The sequence below is a fragment of the Rana temporaria genome, chromosome 11, assembly GCF_905171775.1.
Source record: "Rana temporaria chromosome 11, aRanTem1.1, whole genome shotgun sequence".
Lineage (NCBI taxonomy): Eukaryota > Metazoa > Chordata > Amphibia > Anura > Ranidae > Rana > Rana temporaria.
In genome coordinates, this window is record NC_053499.1 from 31,752,857 (window position 1) to 31,776,684 (window position 23,828).

At 42.3% G+C, this 23,828-nt stretch overlaps 1 protein-coding gene across 1 annotated transcript in view; it reads left to right on the plus strand.

Moving 5' to 3' along the window:
- The window catches only part of IMMP1L (inner mitochondrial membrane peptidase subunit 1), a 48,072-nt gene that overhangs the window by 8,117 nt on the left and 16,127 nt on the right, over positions 1–23,828 (plus strand). Inside the window, exons 2-3 of the mRNA XM_040328327.1 lie at positions 21,760–21,904; positions 22,923–23,011. Of these exons, the coding sequence (XP_040184261.1) occupies positions 21,800–21,904; positions 22,923–23,011 (194 nt within the window). The 5' untranslated portion in view covers positions 21,760–21,799. The remainder of the gene's footprint in view (positions 1–21,759; positions 21,905–22,922; positions 23,012–23,828) is intronic.

Here is a 23,828-nt window from a genome sequence, read left to right on the forward strand (position 1 = left end):
CCACTGCAGTGGGGGGGGGGGGATGTGGTTATTAGTGGGGGGATGTGGATATTACGGTGGGGGAGATTTTCTTTTTTTTTTTTTTTTTTTTTTTTGCGGATCCGAAAAATTATCCGATCCGAACCGTGAGTTTTTTTTATCCGTTGCACTCCTAGTACAGAGAGGTGGGTAGGATTGAACCAATGGACAGTGCTCGGAGGTGGGTAGGGGGCGGAGCCAAGGGGTTACTCAAAAGTGGGAGTACCTGCACCTATTTTCTGAGGGAGGGGGGGGGAAGCCCCGCTCAGAACTAACTACGGGACTGTAAAGCCCTCTATACACGATTGGTTTGTCCGATAAAAACAGACCGATGGACTGTTCATCGGACAAACTGATCGTGTGTGGGCCTCATCGGTTTGTTTTCCATAGGTGAAAAACAATAGAATATGTTTTAAATTTTTTCCTATGGATAAAAAAACGATGGGAAAAAAAACATTAACCACTTACCCCCCGGACCATATTGCTGCCCAAAGACCAGAGGACTTTTTGCGATTCGTGACTGCGCCGCTTTAACTGACAATTGCGCGGTCGTGCGACGTGGCTCCCAAACAAAATTGGCGTCCTTTTTTCCCCACAAATAGAGATTTCTTTTGGTGGTATTTGATCACCTCTGCGGTTTTTATTTTTTGCGCTATAAACAAAAATAGAGCGACAATTTTGAAAAAAATTAATATATTTTACTTTTTGCTATAATAAATATCCCCCAAAAATATAAAACATTTTTTTCCCTCAGTTTAGGACGATACGTTTTCTTCTACATATTTTTCATAAAAAAAAATCGCAATAAGCGTTTGGTTTGCGCAAAAGTTATAGCGTTTACAAAATAGGGGGTATTTTTATGGCATTTTTATTAATATATATTTTTTACTAGTAATGGCGGCGATCAGCGATTTTTTTTTTCGGTACTGCGACATTATGGCGGACACTTCGGACACTTTTGACACATTTTTGGGTCCATTGGCATTTTTATAGCGATCAGTGCTATAAAAATGCATTGGATTACTATAAAAATGCCACTGGCAGTGAAGGGGTTAACACTAGGGGGCGGGGAAGGGGTTAAGTATGTCCCTGGGTGTGTTCTTACTGTGGGGGGGGGGTGGCCTCACTAGGGGAAATCACTGATCTTCTGTTCATACATTGTATGAACAAAAGATCAGCATTTCCCCCCCTGACAGGACCGGGAGCTGTGTGTTTACACCCACAGCTCCCGGTCCCCGCTCTGTAACGAGCAATCGCGGGTGCCCGGCGGCGATCGAGCACACGCACGGGAGTCGGGGGCGAGCGGGGGGCGCGCGCGCACCCCTAGTGGCGGCTTAAAGAGAGGACGTTATACTACGTGCTCTCGCCCAGGAGAGCCGACCTGCCGCCGTAGAATGACGGTGCGCGGTCGGCTAGTAGTAAAATGCCACCAAGGGACATGCTGATAGGAGAGAGCCAACTAATCATCAATGTGCTGCGTCTCCTTTCACTGACCAGTCAAAGGCTGGGGGTGAGACAAGACTTGTCAGTGTTGCTTTTATTGTAGTGACAGGAGGAACAGAGCTGTGTGAATCTTGTGACTGGATGAACAAGTGCAAATCCGTCAGCAGGTAAAGCTGCTCCCCACATACATACTTTGTAAGTATACACTAATATGAGGTTATAAAACTTCAACATTTGGAGGCAAGATTATTTACATAGATATCTATCAAAACGGCGAAAAAGACATTAGTTTCCCTTTCAAAACAAAATTGGAATTAAAGTGTAATTTCAACACAGCAGCTTTGTGTGCTCACCCTTCATAATTTCCCGTCCCCTCTTCTTTCTTTGTCTTTACAGGATTAGCTGCGCTAAAAGAATAATCAACATATTTGGCTGTCATCTGCTGAACAAGAAAGGGGAAGATCACAAGGGGTTTTCTCTCCACCTAGTTGATGGGGTTGGAGTTTTTATTTCTTGTTCCAAGCCCCCGTCTGAGAAGTCCATGATGACTCCTCGGATGGAACATGGGGGGTTTCTCTAATCTGCTTAGCTGCACTGCAGTTATAAAAAAAAAAAAATCTTCCTTCCATGTTTGTGTAATTTATAATCTTAATGAGACTTGGGCTCTGGTGGGCTTTGAAATTTATTAAAAAGCCTCTTTTGTACATATGCTTTTGTTCCTGAGTGATGGGATCTGCATATTTTAAAAGTAGTGATATTTATATATATTTATTTTTTGTTTGGTTAATTAATGGATTAAAAATAATATGGGGATTAATGACGACTGTACATGATTGCTTTTCTTCAGCTGATACTTAGATCTTTTTATTTATTTTTTTATTTATTTTTTTATTTAATGGAAAATATGAATCTTCATGTATGTAGTAAATTCAAAATTATTCCACTTGCGTGTATTTTTTTTTTTTTTTTTTCTGGTTTATAGAGTAGAGCCATATAACCTAAGCCTATTAAAAGATTTACAAATATTCTTCACCCCTTGACGCCCTGAAAATATGGGATTCTGTTTAAGATGCTGGTAAATTTCTTTCTCCACAACTCCCCATCATGGGTAATTATTTTTTCTAGGGTTGTCCCGATACCAAGTATTTGCGGGAGTACTCGTACTCCCGCAAATACCCCCGATACTGAAATAGAATACTTGTTCCCCCCCCCCGTCGCCGCAAACCCGCCACCGTTAATCAGCGTGCGGGGAACATTACAGCTTTCGTTTGAATAGCTGTATCCCCGCCGCGTATAAACACTCCCCCTTGCGCGGGATTGGACGGATGATCTATCCAATCCCGAGCAAGGGGGAGTGTCTATACGCGGCGGGGATACAGCTATTCAAACGAAAGCTGTAATGTTCCCCGCACGCTGATTAACGGCGGCACGTGCGGCATCATCAAGGTATGTAGGACATGGCTGCATTATGTGGGGGACATGGCTGCAATATGTGGGGGGACATGGCTGCGTTATGTGGGGGACATGGCTGCGTTATGTGGGGGACATGGCTGCGTTATGTGGGGGACATGGCTGCATTATGTGGGGGACATGGCTGCATTATGGGGGGGACATGGCTGCATTTGGCGACACATTTAAAAAAAGTATCGGTATTCGGTATCGGCGAGTACATAAAAAAAAAAAGTATCGGTACTTGTACTCAGTCCTAAAAAAGTGGTATCGGGACAACCCTAATTTTTTCATACCGTGTCTCGAATCCTCAACCATTTTTTTTTTTTTTTTTGGTGGACCTTGCATAAACCTACAGTGGTGTACTCTCATGGAAATGGGGTCTAACCCTGGGCGACCCTACAAAGGCGATTTAAAGGAGTTGTAAAGGAAAGCTTTTTTCACCTTAATGCATTCTATGCATTAAAGGGGTTGTAAAGACAAAAAATATTTTCCTCTTAAATTAAAGTCTGACAGTAGCTGATAAAGTAAAAAGTAATGTTTTGCATTATAACTAGTTTGATACCTGTTGAAATTGAGCTGTTTTATTCACCTCCATCACTCCTGAATCATTATTCTCACTGACTTCCTGGTTTGCGGTGCGCATTCATTCTTGCTACATCACGGCCTAATGGGAACTACAGTTCTGGTGAGGCACAGGCATTGATCTCCTGTACCATGTCTGCAGTCTCTGACCATCTCCTGCATCACCTGCTAGAGGTGCATCGCATAGAAATGTTGCTAATACTATTAGCAATGTGTTGTATAAAAATCTATACATTTTATTAAAAATACTTTTAAAATGTATAAAAATATATTTTTTAAAACGGTCATTTTCGGTATCTGTTTCAGTTTTCGGCCTAGTGAATTCTTAATGTTTGCTCCATAGACTTGCTCAGTGGGACTTGGGCCCGCCCCCACTTCCTCCTCACTGCATTTGATTGACAGCAGCAAGAGCCAATGGCTCCTGCTGCTCCTTGAATGTTGTGTATAGAGGGGAGAATATATGCAGCCGTGCACAGCGCTGAGCTCTTCTCCCCTCCCTTCCCCTTCACACAGGAGAAGGGGGGCACAGGGAGATAATGTTTTTTTTACCTTAAAGGGTTTGTAAAGGAATTATTATTTGCTATCTTAATAGCTTCCTTTACCTTAATGCAGTGCTGTTTTCATGTCCTCATTCGTTTTTCTCTCAAGTTGCTGTAATTCTTCTCTGATCTCCACACTTCCTGGTTGTCTGTTTCCTGATAACCACAGTACTGGGAGCTTTCTCTCTGTGGTCACTAATCAAGGAGGTGTGATTACTGTGTGTCTAAAACCCCACAGCACCAATCAGTTTTGTTTTCCAAACCATCACTGCCCTGTATTGGCTCTGTGCTCTGTACAGCAGAGAGAGGAAACGACATGCAAAAACGAGAAACTGCAGAAACTGCAGGTACATTATATGATTGATTTTTATCTATTTTTAGAAGGAATCAGTTAACTATTATGTCTCTATACCCTGTAAACAGTAATTTCAGCACAAAAAAAAAAAAAAAATGTTTCCTTTACAACTCCTTTTATGCAAAAAATGCATTAAGGTAAAAGTTTTTAGGTTTAATAACACTATAAAGTGGATGTAAAGCCACTCTCATCCTTTCTAAACTACTGCCATAGTGCTGATCTATAAGGATATAGATGCCTCCTGCATGTATCCTTACCTGTCAAATGTCTCACTTCTGTCTGTTATAAAAACTGAAAAACTGCAGATTCTGTGGGTGGATCTTTTGTCTGGAGCTCTGTGGGTGGAGTATTAATGTCAGTAGACTCCCCGCCCACCTCTACACTCCCCTTGTCAACATGCATTTTTCCCTGTGTATTTCTTACACTAAATTCTGCAATGATCACTAACATCCAGTCAAAATCCAGAAAAGTAACCACATGACTTCAGAAAAGGGGTGGGAATTAAAAAATAATGCCTGTCTCCAGGCTAGTGCATGAGATATGTAAATAACCTGTTGCTTACAGCAAGAGGGCGGAACGGACTACGTGTTTTTTTTTTTTTTTTTTTCTCTGTAAGTCTGTTTTATTTCACTGAACAATAAGAGGATTGCTCAGAGCTGGATTAACTCTGTGTGGCAAGACTGGGCACAGATGATAGGAAATCTTATACTGTACATTGTGATATCAAAAAAATATTTGTTTTAGGTTTACATCCACTTTAATTACAAATTAAACATTATTCTCATCCTGTTTGAAAGAAAAGTAAAAATGATGCTTTTACTGGCAGGATAAACAGGTGATAAAACTGTTGGCGGGGAAATATTAAAATCAAAAACTGTTAATGCTAGTGACAGGCTGCAACATAATACATTTTTCCCTTATTTTTTATTTATTTTTTTAAGAAATTTTAGCTGTGTTTGGGGGCTTTGTGTTTCAAAGGGAGACGGGTTTTGCCATAATTCCCCAAAACTGAAGAGTTGCATGTCAAAATACCAGCGTTCCAAAAGTGTTCAATAAATGACTTGGTTATTTTGCGTTTATTGTGTGTGAAATTCAACTCTTTCTCCTGCCGCCCCCCTCAGTCCCCCCAAAGTCCTTCTTACAATTTTGTAGGTGAAGAATCTTGTAAAGAAAGATGGATCAGGTGGGCAACTCGATGGTTTTTGTTTTTGCTTCTATCATCGTCTGAAGATGAAAAGCTCGCACAGCTTTATTCACTTGGCACAGGATCTGTTTGAAGGTCTGCGGCGCTCCTTGTAAGAAAATGAAGGTTGCTGAGCTGCCCACCTTCAGTCCTTTCAGTAATGATGACTGTTCAGGAGGTGGTATGGTGATATTTAGAAGAGAGCGTTGTCATTGTCTGGGGTCGCTGCCCTCCTCGCAGTCCATCTGTGTTTCTCGGCTTTCATACATAAATATTCTAGAACAATTCGGCATTTTCTGAACGTGTTTAATCCAGGTTTTACAGTCTGAATTTTTGCGACGGTCTTTGTTTTATCCATATGGAGCCGTGATGGGAGATATTGAATATAAAGGACCATATTGAGTACTGGCTAATGAAGTCAAGTGGTTATAAAGGCCGCGTCTACTTGTAAAATCGTTTCCACTTTTATGTAGTCAGCCATCACTTCTATGAGTGTCCTTCATGGCTACTGTACACTGATTGGCTGCTTTTATTTTTCTCCAAGCATTTTAATGTGAACCTGTATTGTGATCCATGTGTTTAACCACTTGCTTACTGGGCATATATACCCCCTTCCTGCCCAGGCGAAATTTCAGCTTCTGGCACTGCGTCGCTTTAACTGACAATTGCACGGTCTTGCGACGTGGCTCCCAAACAAAATTCTGATAATTTTATTTATTTATTTTTTCACAAATAGAGCTTTCTTTTGGTGGTATTTGATCACCTCTGCGGTTTTTATTTTTTGTGCTATAAACAAAAATAGTGACAATTTTGAAAAAACACTTTTTTACTTTTTGCTATAATAAATTTCCAATTTTTTTGGATACCATGCAGCTTTAGGAGATGTCCCTTTTAGCTGCAGGTAAGCCTTTAAAATAAGCTTACCTGTAACATTAAGTTGTAAACAAGGGTTTACAACCACTTTAAAACAGTATTGTACCCAAAAGCTTTAATATATTGCAACTTACCAATACTTGGATGTGAAGGCTGCAGACTTTTTTTTCTTTTTAGTCTTTCTTCTATTTCCACCTAGTGATCTGGCTAGTAAGTCGGTTTTCAAAAGAACAAGTCAATCTTGCAGATGTATCGGTTACGCGGATGACTCGGCAGCGACAGGGGTGCTTACAATGGTCAGATTAATTTATTCATGTGAAATTTGTATCCCAAAAGCAAAACAAGCTGTTGCTCTAACTGCTTATAAAGTGTTAGCTGGAGTTTGGCTCCATTTTGTTAGTATGGCCAAATCTTCTAGTTCATCCAACACTCCCCTCCCCCCAGACTGGCAATGCTGCTGTCCAAAGGTGTCCTTCATTCAGAGTGAAGGCATTCAGAGGTGTGTTTTACTGGCCAGATCTCCAGGTGAAAACAAAGGGATAAAAGCCTACAACTAATGCAGCCCCCTGCAATATATTAAATATATATTTATTTTTTTCCAACAAAGCGGCCTGAACGAAAAAAAACTGACCACTCAGGAGGAGCCGCTCTACTAACTATCTGATGCGGTCTCCCCTGCTGTTCTATTGTGTTCTAATGGCGGGATCAGGGCCGGATTAACATAGGGGCTGTTGGAGCTCCAGCTCCAGGCCGCTTTCTCAAGATAGGCCCATTTGCCCCACCCCCAAAAAAAGATCGACTTCAAGGGTTGCCGCTCGGCAACCAGGGGTCACAGAAACCCAAGCTCATCACATGTTTTCAGGGCTTTTCTGAAATGCGCAGTCCAGACATGCCTAGGTGTGAATGCAGCCTTACTGTGTCTCAAAGACAGGAAGTCAAGAATTTTGTATTTTAGGCATTTAGGCCCCTTTCACACGTGCAGACCGTTCAGAGCCACCTTTCCGTTTTTTCAGGCGAATCTGAATGGGAGCGCCATGTACCTCCTATGGAGCGTCGGATGTCAGCGGAGACATGTCCATTGACACCCGATCGGCCCCGATCCAATCTTCCCCACTAAAATGTGACGCATGCGAACCCTATTTTGCATCCATCTGGCAGATCGGATGAAAAGGAACAGGAGATCTGACAGGTCGGTCCCTGCACAGTGTGCAGAGACAGACCTGTCATCTGCCGGCTCAGCGGGGATCAACGGAGCAATTCCCGATGAGCAAGCGGATGTTTAAAAACAGAACATTGCGGGAGCCGCACACGTGAAAGGGGCCTTGGGCTTCTTGTCTCAGTTGAGTCACAAATACATTTGTTTTTTAATCTAAATAGGTGCTTTTGTTATCCGATGGCACTTTGGTACCTACATTATTAGGTGGCACATCTTGCAGGTATGGTTCACTGTTGTCACCATCACAACCCCCTCCACTGACAGAGAAATGCTATACAGCCATCACTGGATGCATTCATATAGACAGGAATTGATTGCAAATAGGATGTGGAGATCTGCTGCAATGTAACAACATATTGTATCCTTTTTATTGACAATGTTAGAGCCATGTGCATCAATCTAAAGGTCATTTAGTTGCAAGTGTTAACTGGACCTTTGGCTGCTGGAAAAGATCACCCCTTCCTAAAAATTACTTGTAAACTCCAATTTAGGTGTGGCTTATCAACTTTCCAATGGCACACAAAGCCATTTGACTTTCATTAGTGATCAACTGTGCTCACTTTGATTAGTTCAGCATGAAACAAGTTTCCTGGAGCATTTCAGTCCCTGGTAGTGCAACTGAAGCAATCAACTATAGGTGGCAAGGCACTGTCGAAAAATCCGTGGACGGGCATAAGTCAGGAGATGGATACCAAAACATTTCAAAGGCTTTATCAATGCTTAGAAGTCTATTAAGAAGTGGAAGCTATTTGGTATAACACAGACCCTCCCCAGATTAGGACATCACTCTAAACTGGATGATGGCCAGGAGGAAACTGGTCAGAGAGGCTACCAAGAGGCCTACAGCAACTCTGAAGCCGTTGCAGGAATGTATGACAGAGTGGTGATTTGTGTTCATGTGTGTTCATGTGACAACAAATTCACCACGAATGTGGCTTGTAAGGAAAAGGCCACTCCTCATAGGCCACATGAGTCTCGACTGAGCTTTGCCAAAACACCTTAAAGATTCTGATGCCACGTGTTGTAAGGTAAATAGGTATGGAAATTAAACTGGATTTTTAAGGTGCAAACACAATACAAAAATTTATATCAAAAATAACATTTTATTTATATAGAAAAGATATAAAAATCCATCATATATTCAATAGAATTTCATAAATGCAAACAGACAATTTTCTCGACATGTTTCGCTATATAATTTGGCTTCTTCTGGAGATTGTCTCGCACTACTGAAATATAAATTAGAAAATAACATAATGTAGACACATGAAACACAAATTAAATACATTCAAATAAAAACAATATAAAGATGTATCAGATCATGATACATGTCATAATCAGAATGCCTAATAGGTATATACAGAAAGAATAAAATGGGAAAAAGAAAAAATATTTTGAAAAGAAGAAATTTAATGTACTAGAATGTATAGGCTTTACCTGAAAATATAGAGAAAATTGTCTGTTTGAATTTATGAAATTCTATTGAATATATGATGGATTTTTATATCTTGTCTATTTCTGTATAAATTTTATTTTTGATATACATTTTTGTATTGTGTTTGCACCTTAAAAATCCTGTTTAATTTTCATACCTATTTACCCTTCAAATAAAGGGATGTTGTGCCTACCTAGAGCTGACAGGTAATTCAATTTTCCACGTGGAGAAAGGTGTTATGGTCAGATGAGACTGAAATGTAATTATTTTGGCCTTAACACCAAATGATATGTCTCTGCAGCAGGGACTGGAGCTCTTGTCGGGATAGAAGGAAAAATGGATGGGGTAAAATCTGCTGCCTTCTGCCTGAAAGTTGTCAAAGGGAAGGTTTACCTTCCAACATGATAATGACCCAAAGCACACAGTAAAAATGACCACACAGTGGTTTAAGGCAGGGGTAGGCAGCCTTAAAGAGGTGGTACCTGAACTACATAGGAGAAGTTAAATATCACCGGGCACAGTGTCTCTTCTTCACACCTGATTTAAACCTCTAATTGCTGTACTATCATGTGCATTGCATGGCAATCGTGGGTCTAAATCAGGTGGTGATTTGTCAACAGCGCCTCCTCACCACCTGTCAAACACGCTCGGATCGCTTTCAGAGGTGCAGCAGTGCCTGCTGCACTTGTTCTGGATGTGCAAATTTTAGACATATCCCAACAGACTAAAGTAGGGCCGAAACAACTAATCGATTAATCGACAACTAATCGATTATGAAAATACCGTATTTATTGGGGTATAGCACGCTCCCGCGTATAGCGCGCACCCCTAAAGTTGCCCAGAAATTCCTGTGAAAAAAAGATTTTTGTACTTACAGTTTGGTGTCTTGCACGGCGGCCTCGTGGGGTCCGGCGTCCGTCTGCGGCTTCGGGTGTCCTCTTCGCCGGGTCCGGCGTCCTTCTGCTGCATCCTCCTCGCTCGTTTCCCGCGCCGAGTTTGAATACTGCGCCGGCATATACCGAGCGCAGTACACTTGTGTATAGTCGGCAATGCTCGCGCTGACGTACAGGACGTGAGCGCGAGTGTAGCCGAGACTGCCCGACTATACATGAGTGTACTGCGCTCGGTATATGTCAGCGCAGTATTCAAACTCGGCGCGGGTATCGGCGTATATCGCGCACCCACGATTTTGCCCTGATTTTCAGGGCAAAATAGTGCGCGGTATACGCCGATAAATACGGTAGTCAACTATTTTCATAATCGATTAATCGGCCAGTTGATTAGTTAGCCTGCATATAGTATGCATTATTTGTTTACATATCAGCAAATAAAGTGCAGCACACATACAGCTCAGTACACCATCCATACATGTCACTAAGTGCCTGAGAATTTGTGAATGTGAAAGTGTGAGGAGCAATGCCTCATGGGACATGTAGTCCTGGGCAGTAAGTGAGTGGTTCTAAAGGCAGAATTTTTTTTACCTTGCTATAGCGGGCGCTCTATACTATACTTTGCAGCTTGCTATTGGGGCACTCTGAAGGCAGGAGGAGCCAGAAGCATCAGTGAGGGACCCCAGAAGTGGAGGATCTGGGCTGCTCTGTGCAAAACCATTACACAGAGCAGGTAAGTATAACGAGTTTGTTTAAAAAAAAAAAAAATCACTTTATAGACTCTGTGCAGGGAAGATCAGCATCTGAACCCAGAGAAAGTGGTGGTAATAGAAGGCATTACAATTACTGTAGTTGGTTATTTATATTTACCACTGCATATTAATATTTAAGAATAAATTGTGTTTTTTTTATGATTTACATATTAACTAAATTGTACACCACACTTGTTTTTAAGATTATCCGATTAGTCGATTAATCGAAACAATAATCGGCCAAATAATCGATTATAAAAATAATCGTTCGTTGCAGCCCTAGACTAAAGGCTGTAATTAAAGTGGTTGTAAACCCACAAAAAAAAACTTGCAAGACACAGGCATAATGAGCTAGTATGCACAGCATACTAGCTCATTATGAAATGCTTACCTTGGATCGAAGCCCCCGTACAATGCATTCAGCCAGCGACTTCACTCCTTGAGTTACTTCTGGGTATCGCGGGCTCCGGAACTGCGATGACGTCACTGCGTGTGGCAGCCGCCGATAACTGCACACTAGCTGAAGAGATGGCACGAACGAGCCATTGCTTCAGTGCGCATGTTTAGATGATGTGAGCACATGCTGATATCCGGGATAGCTACAGTTGAGCCTTATTATAGGCTTTCCTGTAGTAAAAGTGGATTGTAAGGGTTTACAACCACTTTAATGCAAAAGGTGATTCAACAAATTATTTAAACAAGGGGGTGATCCTTTTTCCAACTCGGTGGTACATATTATTTTTTTATAAAAAAAATGAATCTTTCACTTTGATGTTGCAGTACATGCAGCTGGATAAAACAAAATACTGACACAAGGGGGTGATCCTTTTTCCAACTCAGTGGTACATTTTTTTTTTTTTCATAAAATAAATAAATCTTTCACTTTGTTGCAGTACATGCAGCTGGATAAAACAAAAACTGTCTTAATTTTAATGTTCCAAAAAAGTGATTATTTTAAAGGGGAGTGATTATTATTTTATATACCCACTGTATATTAAAGTGGAGGTTCCCCCTAAAAAAAATTTCTAACGATACATTCAGAAGACTGATTACACTGCGGGTAGGCTGTTTTTTTTTTTTTCGTACATACCTCATTATTGCCGTTTCATCCCTCGGTTCCCGGGTATGATTCTTGCTGGACCTAGTTGATTGACGTTCCTCCGACCGGCGCATACTGCGCGTCACGACTTTCCGACAGAAGCCGAACGTCATTGCGCAGGCACCGTATAGAGTCGGCTCTATACGGCGCCTGTGCAGCGACGTTCGGCTTTCTTCGGAAAGTCGTGACGTCAAGTATGCGTTGGTCGGAGGAACGTCAATCAACTAGGTCCAGCAAGAATCATACCCGGAAGCCGAGGGATGAAACGGCGATAACGAGGTATGTACGAAAAAAAAAAAAAAAACAGCCTACCCGCAGTGTAATCAGTCTTCTGAATGTATTGTTAGAATTTTTTTTTTAGGGGGAACCTCCACTTTAAACAACCTGTTGTGAACATCATACAGTAACCAGTTAGAAATGATCTTTCGCTGCATGGATCATGCTACTTTTGTTGACATCTGGTTGCCATGGGTTACCGCACGTTATTTCTCTCCTATGGTTTTATAAAGACCTTTATGAACTGCAGCCTTGCTTCCCATTTCCCACCGCATTGTTGAACACCCGCAGATGTCAAAGCCTTGCATCGATTTCTTAATTTTATTATGTTCCCTGTTGTAATCCGAGATTACCCGCCGAACAATGGTGTTTTTTTTTTCTATTTCCCGACTTGATGACTTCATTTTTTCCCCATCTCTTTCTTTATTTGACCAACTGCATGGGTGTAAAAGGCCTGGACCAGCCACAACGGAATTCTCTAAGGAGCTGTCAACGAGAGATGTAATAGGGGATTTATAAAGCCAGGGGCTAATTTATGTGGATCTTTTTTATTTTGCCTAGAAAAGGCAGGCTCCTTTGCGTCTACATAGCATATTGTAAGCCCGCAGAAAAGCAGGAGGCTGCATATGGGAGTCCCTTGATATCATTCACTTGCTGTGTAATCTTATTATGCAAAGTTCTAATCTTCATCTAGAGTGAATGCCTCCGGGTCACGATATAGTCATATCAAGGTTTTAGAGGTCATGTTTTGTGATCCTCGGCTTAGTCTTTTAAGTAGGTCTGGGATTTAAAGGGTATTCCCCTGACAGCGTTGGAGATAGACAAGCAAGAAAGAGCCGGCTGCCTCCTCCTTTTTTGGAAGAGGAGACCTACATGAGGTCCCTGGCAGGATTAAAGTTGATTTGTAGCCGTAGGATTTCTTAACAGATGTATTATTGGACAGGGAAATGGGGGCCCACCAGCACAGCGGCGTTGGAAGGCGATTGGCATTCTCGGCAAGCCGGCTAGCAGCTAAAACAGCAGCTGCATGCGGATTTGACTTCATTTAGGTGAAGCTCCTTCCAGTCACTCGGAAAGGATGGGATGAAAAGGAACGTCGCTGATAATTTTGATGTCTGCAAGATTTACTACGGGTGTAATGGGATTATCTGTAACACCTTCAGCGCAGGGGGGAGAGAGAAAAAAAATCGCTCACCTAGCGCTTTAACTGGCAGTAACGTGAAATAATCCCTTCCCATCTTCCGCATTCCATTCACAATCCTCGGGGCAGCGGCTGCCCCCCGCGTACTGTGATTAATTTTTATAAATGTAATAAAGAAACTCATGTGACACAAAATATTCATAAGAGAATATGGTCCGTGTCTGGGCCCGCGCCATGGAATGCTAGAACTTGTTTAAAGCGGAGCTCCGCTGAAAAAAAAATATTAAAAGCCAGCAGCTACAAATACAGCTGCTGACTTTTAATATTAGGACACTTGCCTGTCCTGGAGTCCAGCGCCGTCCGCAGCAGAGCACGAGCGATCGCTCGTCACTCTGCTGCCCCCCCGCCATCCTCGGTGAGGGAACCAGGAAGTGAAGCGCTCCGGCTTCAATGCCCGGTTCCCTACGGCGCATGAACGAGTCGCGCTACACCTGCTGATTGGCTCCCGCTGTGTGCTGGGAGCCGAGTGTTCCCAGAACACAACGGGGGGGAGGGGGAGGTGACGTCATGCCCGCAGTCTGCCCGAGACTGTGTGGCCGGAAGTGGGTGCAAATACCTGTCTTTAGACAGTTATCTGCACCCCCCTCCCCCCTGAAAGGTGTCAAATGTGACACCAGAGGGGGGAGGGATCCGATCAGCGGGAGTTCCACTTTAGGGTGGAGCTCCGCTTTAATTTCCTGCTGCTAGACGCAGGTTGTAAATTGTCTAATTTCTACACCACTGCTTGCTATTAATAATAATATTATTATATAGGATTTATATAGCGCCAACAGTTTACGCAGCGCTTTACAATATATAAATTTTCTGTTCCTGTATACAGAATACATTCTTTTTATCGTCTACTGGATTTTAGATATTCAAGCTTATTTAATGCAGAGAGAAGATACAAACTAATGTAGCTCTATATTCATTTTTATATCTGCAGTTTTATTTAAACTGGATGTAAACCCACTCCCATCCTTTCTAAACTACTGCCATAGTGCTGATCCATAAGGATATAGATGTCTCCTGCATGTATCCTTACATGTCAAATGTCTCCCTTCTGTCTGTTATAAGAACTGAAAAACTGCAGATTCTGTGGGTGGGTCTGTTGTCTGGAGCTCAGTGGGTGGAGTTGTGATGTCAGTAGACTCCCCGCCCTCCTCTACACTCCCCTTGTCAACATGCATTTTTTCCTGTGTATTCCTTACACTATATTCTGCTATGATGACTAACATCCAGTCAAAATCTAGAAAAGTAACCACATGACTTCAGAAAAGGAGTGGGAATTAAAAAATGCCCGTCTCCAGGCTAGTGCATGAGATGTGTAAATAACCTGTCACTCACAGCAAGGGGGCGGAACGGACTAAGGTTTTTCTCTGTAAGTCCGTTTTATTTCACTGAACAATAAAAGAGGATTGCTCAGAGCTGGATTAACTCTGTGTGGCAAGACTGGGCACAGATGATAGGAAATCTTATACTGTACATGGTGACATAAAAAAAAATCGGGTTTACATCCACTTTTAGTATAATTCAATCTGTTCACGTTTTTTCCAAGACTCAAAAAAAAAAGTCAATCGGCAATAATTCCCTTCATAAGGAGTAGCAAGTGATTGTCAATACGGATAGGGATCTGTGTATTGTCATGGAAATAACTTTGTGTGTATATGTGTGTGTGTGTGTGTGTATGTGTGTATGTATATGTATGTGTGTGTGTATATGTATATATATATATATATATATATATATATATATATATATATATATATATATATATATATATATATATATATATATATATATTTTCTGCAACAGGCCTTGGCTTTAAAGTGTTTGAAACCCTCTAAAAAAAAAAAAAAAAAAAAAAAAAGCTCCTGTCCCTTTTTAGGCTTGATAATATAGCACAGTGCTTTTGTCACTTCAGTTGTACAATACCTGGTTGATCTTGCCTATCTTCCCTTCTGTAAACTGACCACACTTATGGCTGCTGATCTGATAGGGTGGTCAGTTTACATACTCCGTCATCCAACTCTCTCCTCAGTGTCTCTGTATCTCCCTCCTCCCCCCTGTAATTTCCGTGGTGTGTGTGAAGCCCCTCCCCTCCTGAAACAAAACCAGCAGAGAAATGTGAGCTTACTTGCCAGAATCGCCCTGTTGCTATGTCGTCCTAATCTGCCACTTCCTGGCCCGTGGTCACTTACTCCCTCGCCTGTGCTCCTAGGAAATGACACATAATTTCTCAGGAGTCTGTAGGCAGTACTGTGATCAAAAATTGCGTTTTCTGACCGGAAATGACGTGATTTAGGGCGGATCACAGTACCGAGATGTGTTTGTTACCATAACAACGTGGCAGGTCCTTCCTCCGTCGCTGCCCATTATGGCAACTTTACAAATGGCGCTACAGTTGCCGGTGAATTGTGCATGCGCGAGATCGAGAGGTGCATGATGGTTACCCAGCATGCACCTCTCCAAAGCTTATCCAGGAAGAATTATCGATTGGGCTTCAGATGCCCACAATCATGATGGCAACGGCCACAACAGGAGGGTCACAATGGTGAGTGTGACATTTTATATTTTGACAGCATCCCAAACAAACCTTTTATACTTTGTTTTTTAATTAATAATGCTGGGATTAATAAAAAATAAATTGGGTGGAACTCTGCTTTAAAGATGAGTTCTATTGAAAAGTGGAACTTCTGCTTACCTGATGCCTTCCCCCTCTGGTGCCACATTTGGCACCTTTCGGGGGTGGGGGGAGCGGGTGCCTGTGTATGTTTGTTTTTTTTGTCTGTTTTTATAGTTTACAGGTACCCTGACCCCACTTCTGGGAGACCGGGCCATGGCGAATTGCGTCAGAAGCTCTGTCCCCCCTCGTCCTCCCTTTCTGCCGGGCCAGTAAATACTGCACGCTTCGCATGTGCAGTAGGGATCCGGCCGTGAAGCTGAAAGGCTCCCTTGCCCACAATGGTGGTGGCACCACCGACCAGCTAATGCAAATGTCAGCTACAGTGCTGGACTCCAGGACAGGTACGTTACCTAATGTTAAGTCGGCAGCTACAGTTTGTGTAGCTGCTGACTTTAATATTTTTAATGGGGCAGGCAGAACTCCACCTTAACGGCTACTGCAGTCCCCTATACAGCAGGTTTTACATCCAGAGCTGGTCTATGGGCGTGAGGACGTCAAGAACTGTCCACCACAAAAAAACACTGAACTGGGGGTGCCACGCCATGGGGACCGGTCTCTGGGAGGATCAGCGGATTTCATGGGTATATCTCGCCTCTCCGGACTCCCAGACCAAAATAAGTACTTAGTACAGTTATAAAAAAAATGTCCCCAGAGTTCAGCTTGAATGAAGCGGACTTGAAGGGTCATTGAAACCTCCCATCCTTTACAGCCGCTGAAGTTGTCGCCTCTGTTTCACCTGCAGTTCCCATGATGCTGCATTTCTGATCTGTTATGACGCCATCAATTTGCTAGCTGGGCAGTTCGGTGAAGAGCACATGCACTTGTGACGGGTATCATTCACAGCATGCCTTGAATGTAATGGTTTTGAGAAATGGTTAAAGTGGTTGTAAAGGCAGAAGGCTTTTTATGTTGTTGCATTTGATGCATTATGATGAAATTACCTTTGTGCAGCAGCCCCCCCCCCCCCCCCAATACTTACCTGAGCCCCATCTCGAACCAGAAATGTTGCATGACTCTGCTGCCCGGAACTCTCCCTTCTGATTGGCTGAAACACACAGCAGGTGCCATTGGCTCCCGCTGCTGTCAGTGAGCCAATGAGGAGAGAGCTGAGCCGCAGCTGTGTCTGAATGGACACACAGAGCAGCGGCTCGGCTCAGGTGCCCCCATAGTAAGCCGCTTGCTGTGGTGGCACTCGGCAGGAGGAGGGGCCAGGAGCCCCGAAGAGGGACCCGATAAGAGGAGGATTGGGGTTGCTCTGTGCAAAACCGCTGCACAGAGCAGGTAAGTGTTTTTTTGGTTTAGAAACAAGTCTTTAGTATCACTTTTTAAACTGTTCCGCTTTAAAGCAAGGGGTGATATGCAAAGCACACTAACCCATAGCAGCTGTTTGGGCTTCAGCATTGCTCAGGGTTACCTCCCTTTTGCATATTGGCTTTATTTTTTCTTATTGAAGTGGGACTTCACACACCACTCGACTGGTTTCCTAAAAGCATTAAATTCAAGGCATGCCTTGAATGATCACTGCTAAAATGACTAACGAGCTTATGCTGGTGCTCTCTCAACCCAACTCTCAGGCCATTAAATATCTGGGCTCAGAAATGACGGTGTGCAGCTCTATGGCAGCTGCAGATCAACTGTCAGGGTTTTATTATAGTCATTGTTCCTGTAGGCAAGACATTGAAATTCTTATTTTGGGGAGAAATTGAGGAACAGTTGTCACTGTAACAGGAGGTGATCGGAAATCTCCCAGTGGCAATGGTTGTCCTATTTTTTTGTGAAAGGTGGGTGTTCATCCTCAAATTAAGCAGATTCTCTTTCACTTTCTGACACATTTAGCTCTCCAGTGGGAGATGCTGTGAACATTCACGTTCTCCCCGCGGGGATGTAGTCCCAAGGGAGGGGGCGAGCACGCTGACTAACCCCCAGCCAGAACGGCTCGGATGATGGAGGGCAAGCTTACTGAGGAGGAACAGGAAGTGAGAAATTCAGAAAAATAAACCTTTAGAAGGGAAATCGAAGGAGAAGGTAAGTGAACCAACAATGCACTAGCTTAAAAACAAATCTTTACAACCCCTTTAAGGAGTCCTCTCCATCCTAGTTGTTCTCATATCAGCAATGGCAGGAGAAGGGGGGGGGGGGGGCGTAGGGGCAGGTTAGTCCTCATAACTTGGAAATCACATTGCAACATGGGATCAATGTACTATATGTCCCCTGTTCCTTAGGAGGCAGAACAGTAAAAATAAAATCATGGTTGTGCCACTTTCTAGGATGGGCAAAGGCAAGATGACTGCAGAGGGTGGGCGTGTGCCAGCCTCTGCATTCCTCTTGCCGTTGTCTGTGGAAAGTGCTCAGAGCTGAGACAAGCTGCAGTTATGAATGGGCCATCTCCTTCCCAGCTGTTCTCTGGACCAGCTGTGGGGGGAGGGGGAGGCAGGTCAGACCTCATAACTAGACTTGGAAAGCACCTAGCAACATGGGTCAAAAACAATATGTCCCCTGTCCCTTAGAAGACCAGTGAAAACATGTAACCACCTTTTAAAACCCATCTACAGGAAAAGTTAAAATCCTCTTTTGCAGTGGGGCTGCCCCTGCAATGTAAGTTAAATGCTAATTTTAGGTCTTGGGGGTAGGGAAAATTGGTTTGCTCTTTCTCATGCTTTGGCAGTGGACTGTTTCTTGGCATCCTCACATCCATTGCAGGGTTAGGAGTCCTGTAGGCATCTAGTGAAAAACTACGTGGGACCGGTCGTGAGGTGATTAGGCGCAAAAAACTGCTTTTCCAGGTTCTCTAGGTCAATGTTTCTCAACTCCAGCCCTCAAACACCCCAACAGGTCATGTTTTCAGGATTTCCCTCAGATGAAACGGCTGTGGCAGTTACTAAGGCAGTTAAACTGATCAAATCATGGAAAGCCTGAAAACCTGACCTGTTTGGGTGTACTTGAGGACTGGAGTTTAGAAAGGCTGCTCTAGATGTGAACTAGCATTTAACCCTTGTAGTGTAGGGCCAGCCCCCCTACAGGGGTTTTATTTTTTTTACAGCTTTAATTCGAGACTTCCACTTTGAGTTAAACGAAGGGCCCTTTTCATAATGCTGTATAGTAAAATTAAAGCATGTGCATTTTTACTGCAAATTTGCTGTTTCTGGAGCACTTTTGAGTTGCCTGCACCTGTGAAAAATGGACATGTGACTCAAACTCCACAATTTTACTGCAATTTCCATTCATTTCAATGGGAAGCTGTATTTTTGGTGCAGTTTTCATGCATTTATTTGCATGCAAGATACAGGACTTTTCAAAACGCATCGCACCCACAGCACAGTGGTGTGAAAAGTCCAAAAAGATTTAAAGGGAAACTTTATTTTATTTATTTTTTCTTGCAAGGTAAAAACTTATCGGTGTGAAAGGGGCCTAGATGTGTTCATTTTATAGCTTTTGAATGCATGTTACATTTGCCACCGCTAACATGAAATGTTCACAGATAAAGGTGATGCCTTTTGACAAAAATATCAATAAATGTAATGGTGTGCTATGGAAAAAGTAAATACAACCTTATTATCAGAAGCTGATATTGCCCATTGTAGCAGAAAATAACTTGTGTATATGACACCAGATATATGAGATGCACATGTTTTTTATATCTGCTGTGCTGAATTTGATGTCCACGACTCTAAGGTAATATAAATGATAGATGTCACTCATTTAAACGTGTGTGTGTGTATGTGTATATATAATACTAGCTCGGTTGCAGGGTGTGTGACCCCTTGGATGGGTTCACTACACACTGATTTATACAGAGAAACAGTTGAAGACGGATGAAAAGCAAAGAATTTGGTTTATTCTTCCATCTTGCTGGAAACAAGTGCAAGCATCCAAACGGCATAAACAAACATAAAATAAACCCTGGCCACTTGGGGCGTCTACCTTCACCACACAGGAACCCATCTATGGAGTCTGGTACAGCCTAGTGCTGGGCAGACACTGCTGGTCCTACAGCAGAAAACGATAGTCTCTCTTTTTGATTTTTATCACACAGAAAAATCAACAGCACCTCACCTCTTCAGAAGTATTTCTGCTCACTGCTCGCCTTCACTCAGAAAGCCTCAGGATGCAGCAATCAGTAGTAATCCTCTGGATTACTTATAGAGGCCTTAGTTGCCTCATTCTGAACAGCTGAAGTTTTCCAACACCCTTAAATCTTTCTGGCTGTCTAAACAAGGCAGAAATGTATCTCCCGTCTGTGACAACACCCACATATTTACCTGACTTCCTGTCACAATATATATAAAACTTATTGGACGTGTTTGAGTGCATTTTAACTGTTTGTTATTTTTTACAATAAACTGCACTGCACGCTTGGCGCCATTTCCCCCCCATCCCTTTTTTTTACGGTTCGTTTTTTGGGTTCCCAGCAGGCAGTATCGCTTCCATCCACGGTGTCGGCTAGAGACTATTTTTCAGTTTCAAATATTTTATTGAATTTTATAATTCTCAACAAAATTACATTAACGGAGCATGTACGATAATATAATAGAAATAGATATTCCATTAACAGAACATGTACAATAGTATAGTAGAAAACCAGGTATTCAGGAAATTCAGGAAAGTACCTCTTATAAATGTAAATGAAAATGGATAACCTAGCGGATTGTAGGTTAAGATTATGTAACATGAAGTGTCATAATCATAGCTTCATGGCAGCTATTTGATGACAAGTAATTGATAAATTAAGTTGATTGAAATAATATACCATAATTATGTCATCTATGAAGAGAATAGAATGAACCTATAAAGTTAATGTGCTGTTGAATAGCTGGCAGAATAAATTGGGCTAATCCAGGGCCAAGTTCCTCTCCTTGGCTTTATCTGGTGCGAAGGTCAAAAATCCCAACCATTAAAAGCGTTTTTTATTACAGTTAGTATATCAGATAATTAACAAGAATAAACCTAGTAAGGGGACAGAGGGGAGAGCTAGAGACTATTTTTTATTTATTCTTACCTCCAGGACTTCTCTTTTTACTCCATTTCATTTTGTTTTCTTCCATCTTTACTATGCGTGTGAAATGTAAATACATCCCTGGTGCCAGTGTCCCCTACATACATACTTGCGATTGAGGGTGCATCTGTTCCCTGAACTATCCAATTTTTTTGCATACCATCACCTGTTGGCAACAAGTGCAGCGTTTGATGGATTTTTGGTTGTTTTGGCTTATTTTTTCAACTTTGGAATTACCAGCACAAAGAGGTGGGGTTTTTTTGTTTGTTTTTTATTATGTTTTTTATTATTATTATTCCTTTGTGACCCTTGTCAAAGACCAGATTTTTTAACTACGGTAACTAAATCTGGAACTTTTTTATTTATTTTTTTTGATACAGGAGAGGAAGATTAGTACACCTGTCAGTTTTTGATTGTTGTCTGTGCCCAATGAAAGTCACCCTCCCCTTTTTTTTTTTTTCTGTTTTACTGTTATCGAATGTGAAAGAGAAAATTCAAAATTTTGGGCTGTCCCTAAAACAGGAATAGATGGGGAACTCTTCCAATGGGGAACACTGATTCTGGTGACAACCAGAGATTTGCTCTTCCTGTTTTGGCTATGGGACAGGAAATGAAGGGCATTCTACCTAGTGGGCTGCAGATGGTAACAAATTCCTACTGGTTGTAACTCTCCTTTACTCTTTTCCAAAAAATTTTATTTATTTTTTGCATTTAGTTGTACTTTAAAATAAAATGTGCTATCAGAAAGGGGATCTTGTGTATATTTAACTTTTTTTTCTTTTAACAGGTGGACAGTTCAGGACCGCTCTGGTAGAAGTACTGGGACTATGTTTAGAAGAGTTGTTGGAAAGACGCTGGGCTTACTGGGGTATGCCATCCAGTATGGCTGTATAGCGCACTGTACATTTGAGTACATTGGAGAAGTAGTCATAGTAAGTATTTAATATTTTGTTTTTGCATACGTGCGGGTTTCAGGATGCTGTATACCTCTGTGGCATGGGCAAACTTTTGGGATGTCTGTCCTCCACTCTCCTGCCAGTACTCTAACATGGCAGTTAGGGGGCGGTGCCTTGTTGATATTTGCTCCATAAGACGCAGACATTTTTCCCTACATTTGGGGGGGGGGGGGTGGGAGTTGTACATCTTATGGAGTGCAAAATATGGTATTTTATGTTCAAGGATTCACATATTTATAAACCTCAAGTTCAGAAATGTAGATTCTCATTTTTTTTTTTTTTTCTTGAATATACTGTATTTGTAAAAGTTTTTAGCTTGATATATATATTTCCATTGTGTATTGTTTAAAGGATAAGTTCACTTTAAAAAAAATAAATGTGTGTGTATGTATACATATACCGTCCGTTTTTTTGTTTTTTTTGGATTGTGGAGAGCTGAGGTAGTTTATTAAGGACTACAAGCAGGCATCTGCAAAGGCTGTCGGGACTTGTAGTTCATTCATACATAGAGCCGTGTATGGATGATGTGGGCGGAGTACCGCACGGCTATGCTGATTTCAAAAAGTGACAGCTAGTATGGGGAACTTCTCCTCGTACTGCTGTCACAGGGAGAGGCGGGGATCGGGGAATGGCTGCAGCACTGGGAACAAGTTGCATGTTTCACCCTAAAAACGGGTCATGTTACCAAAGGTGTACTTCTCCTTTAACATAAGAGGACAACTTTGAAGCCTATCCTATTGACCATCCAAAAGTTAACTGGCTGGGTGAGACGTGTTCCCATATTTGGCACAACATTGACCTAGAAATAGTAGGGAGATGCAGGGGTACGCTTGCACACTTGCTCCATACTTGTTCCATGTCTGTGGTTTAAAAATGTATTGATGCCAGACACAGCCAGGCAACTAGTATTTCTAGAATGATAGGTGTGACGAAACCTTTACAATTGCATGGATGTTCCTTGTTCTTATATTATCTATGCGTGTTCCTCCTCTAGTGTTCAGGACCCTCTATGGAACCAACCATACAGAATTATGATATTCTGATATGTGAAAACTTAAGCCGACACCTATATTCAATTCATAGGTAAGTGATTTTTATTTGTATTGCGTGGAATGGGCTGTGGGCTGGACTTGGCGTTTTTAGAGTGTTACGGACAGGGCCCTACTAAGACTTTGAGAGGGGACCTGTCATGGGTAAGGCAAGAAGACCCAAGGTGCATACTATCAGAAATTCATGAGATCCCTGATAATGTTGAACTCCTGCTGCTGAAGGCTGGCCTGCCTTTTTCTTTTCCCCAGTGGATCTTCTAGATTTCTGATAGGCCAATAGGAAAGTGAGTCAACTACCCTTAGACTTCAGGAAAAGTAAAAATGCTCCCTTGCAGTGGGCAAGTGAATGCACTGTAATGCGGGTTAATTCCTTGTTTGTCTGAGATTTGTCCCCTAATGTGCAGATATGCCGGTTTACTAAGCGGATACCTACATCCTTCTATGCCCTGGAGTGGTGAATGCCCTGGTTCCACATGTTACACTCAGCATTACGCTGCTCAGTAGGAGATGAATACCTAATGAATGTTGCTTACCTTAGACTAGCATCCATCACAACGAAAGGAGATGGAGGGAGCATGCCAGCCAATGGGAAGGAAAGTTTGCATGCAGTCACTTTTTTTTTGGGGGGGGGGGCAGAGTGCAGCAGCCAGGGGAGTGGTGGGGGACTAGCCAAGGGTGGACAGAGTATGACCATATCTCAAGACCAGTGGTGTATTTAGGTTTTGTGCTGCCCTAGGCCTGACTAAACTCGTGCACCTCCTGATTTAAATATGGTCCACCCCTTCCTGTCAAGGCCACACCCCTTTCTGTTTAAGCCCCGCTCTGAAATTTTTTAGTGGGGACACTAATTC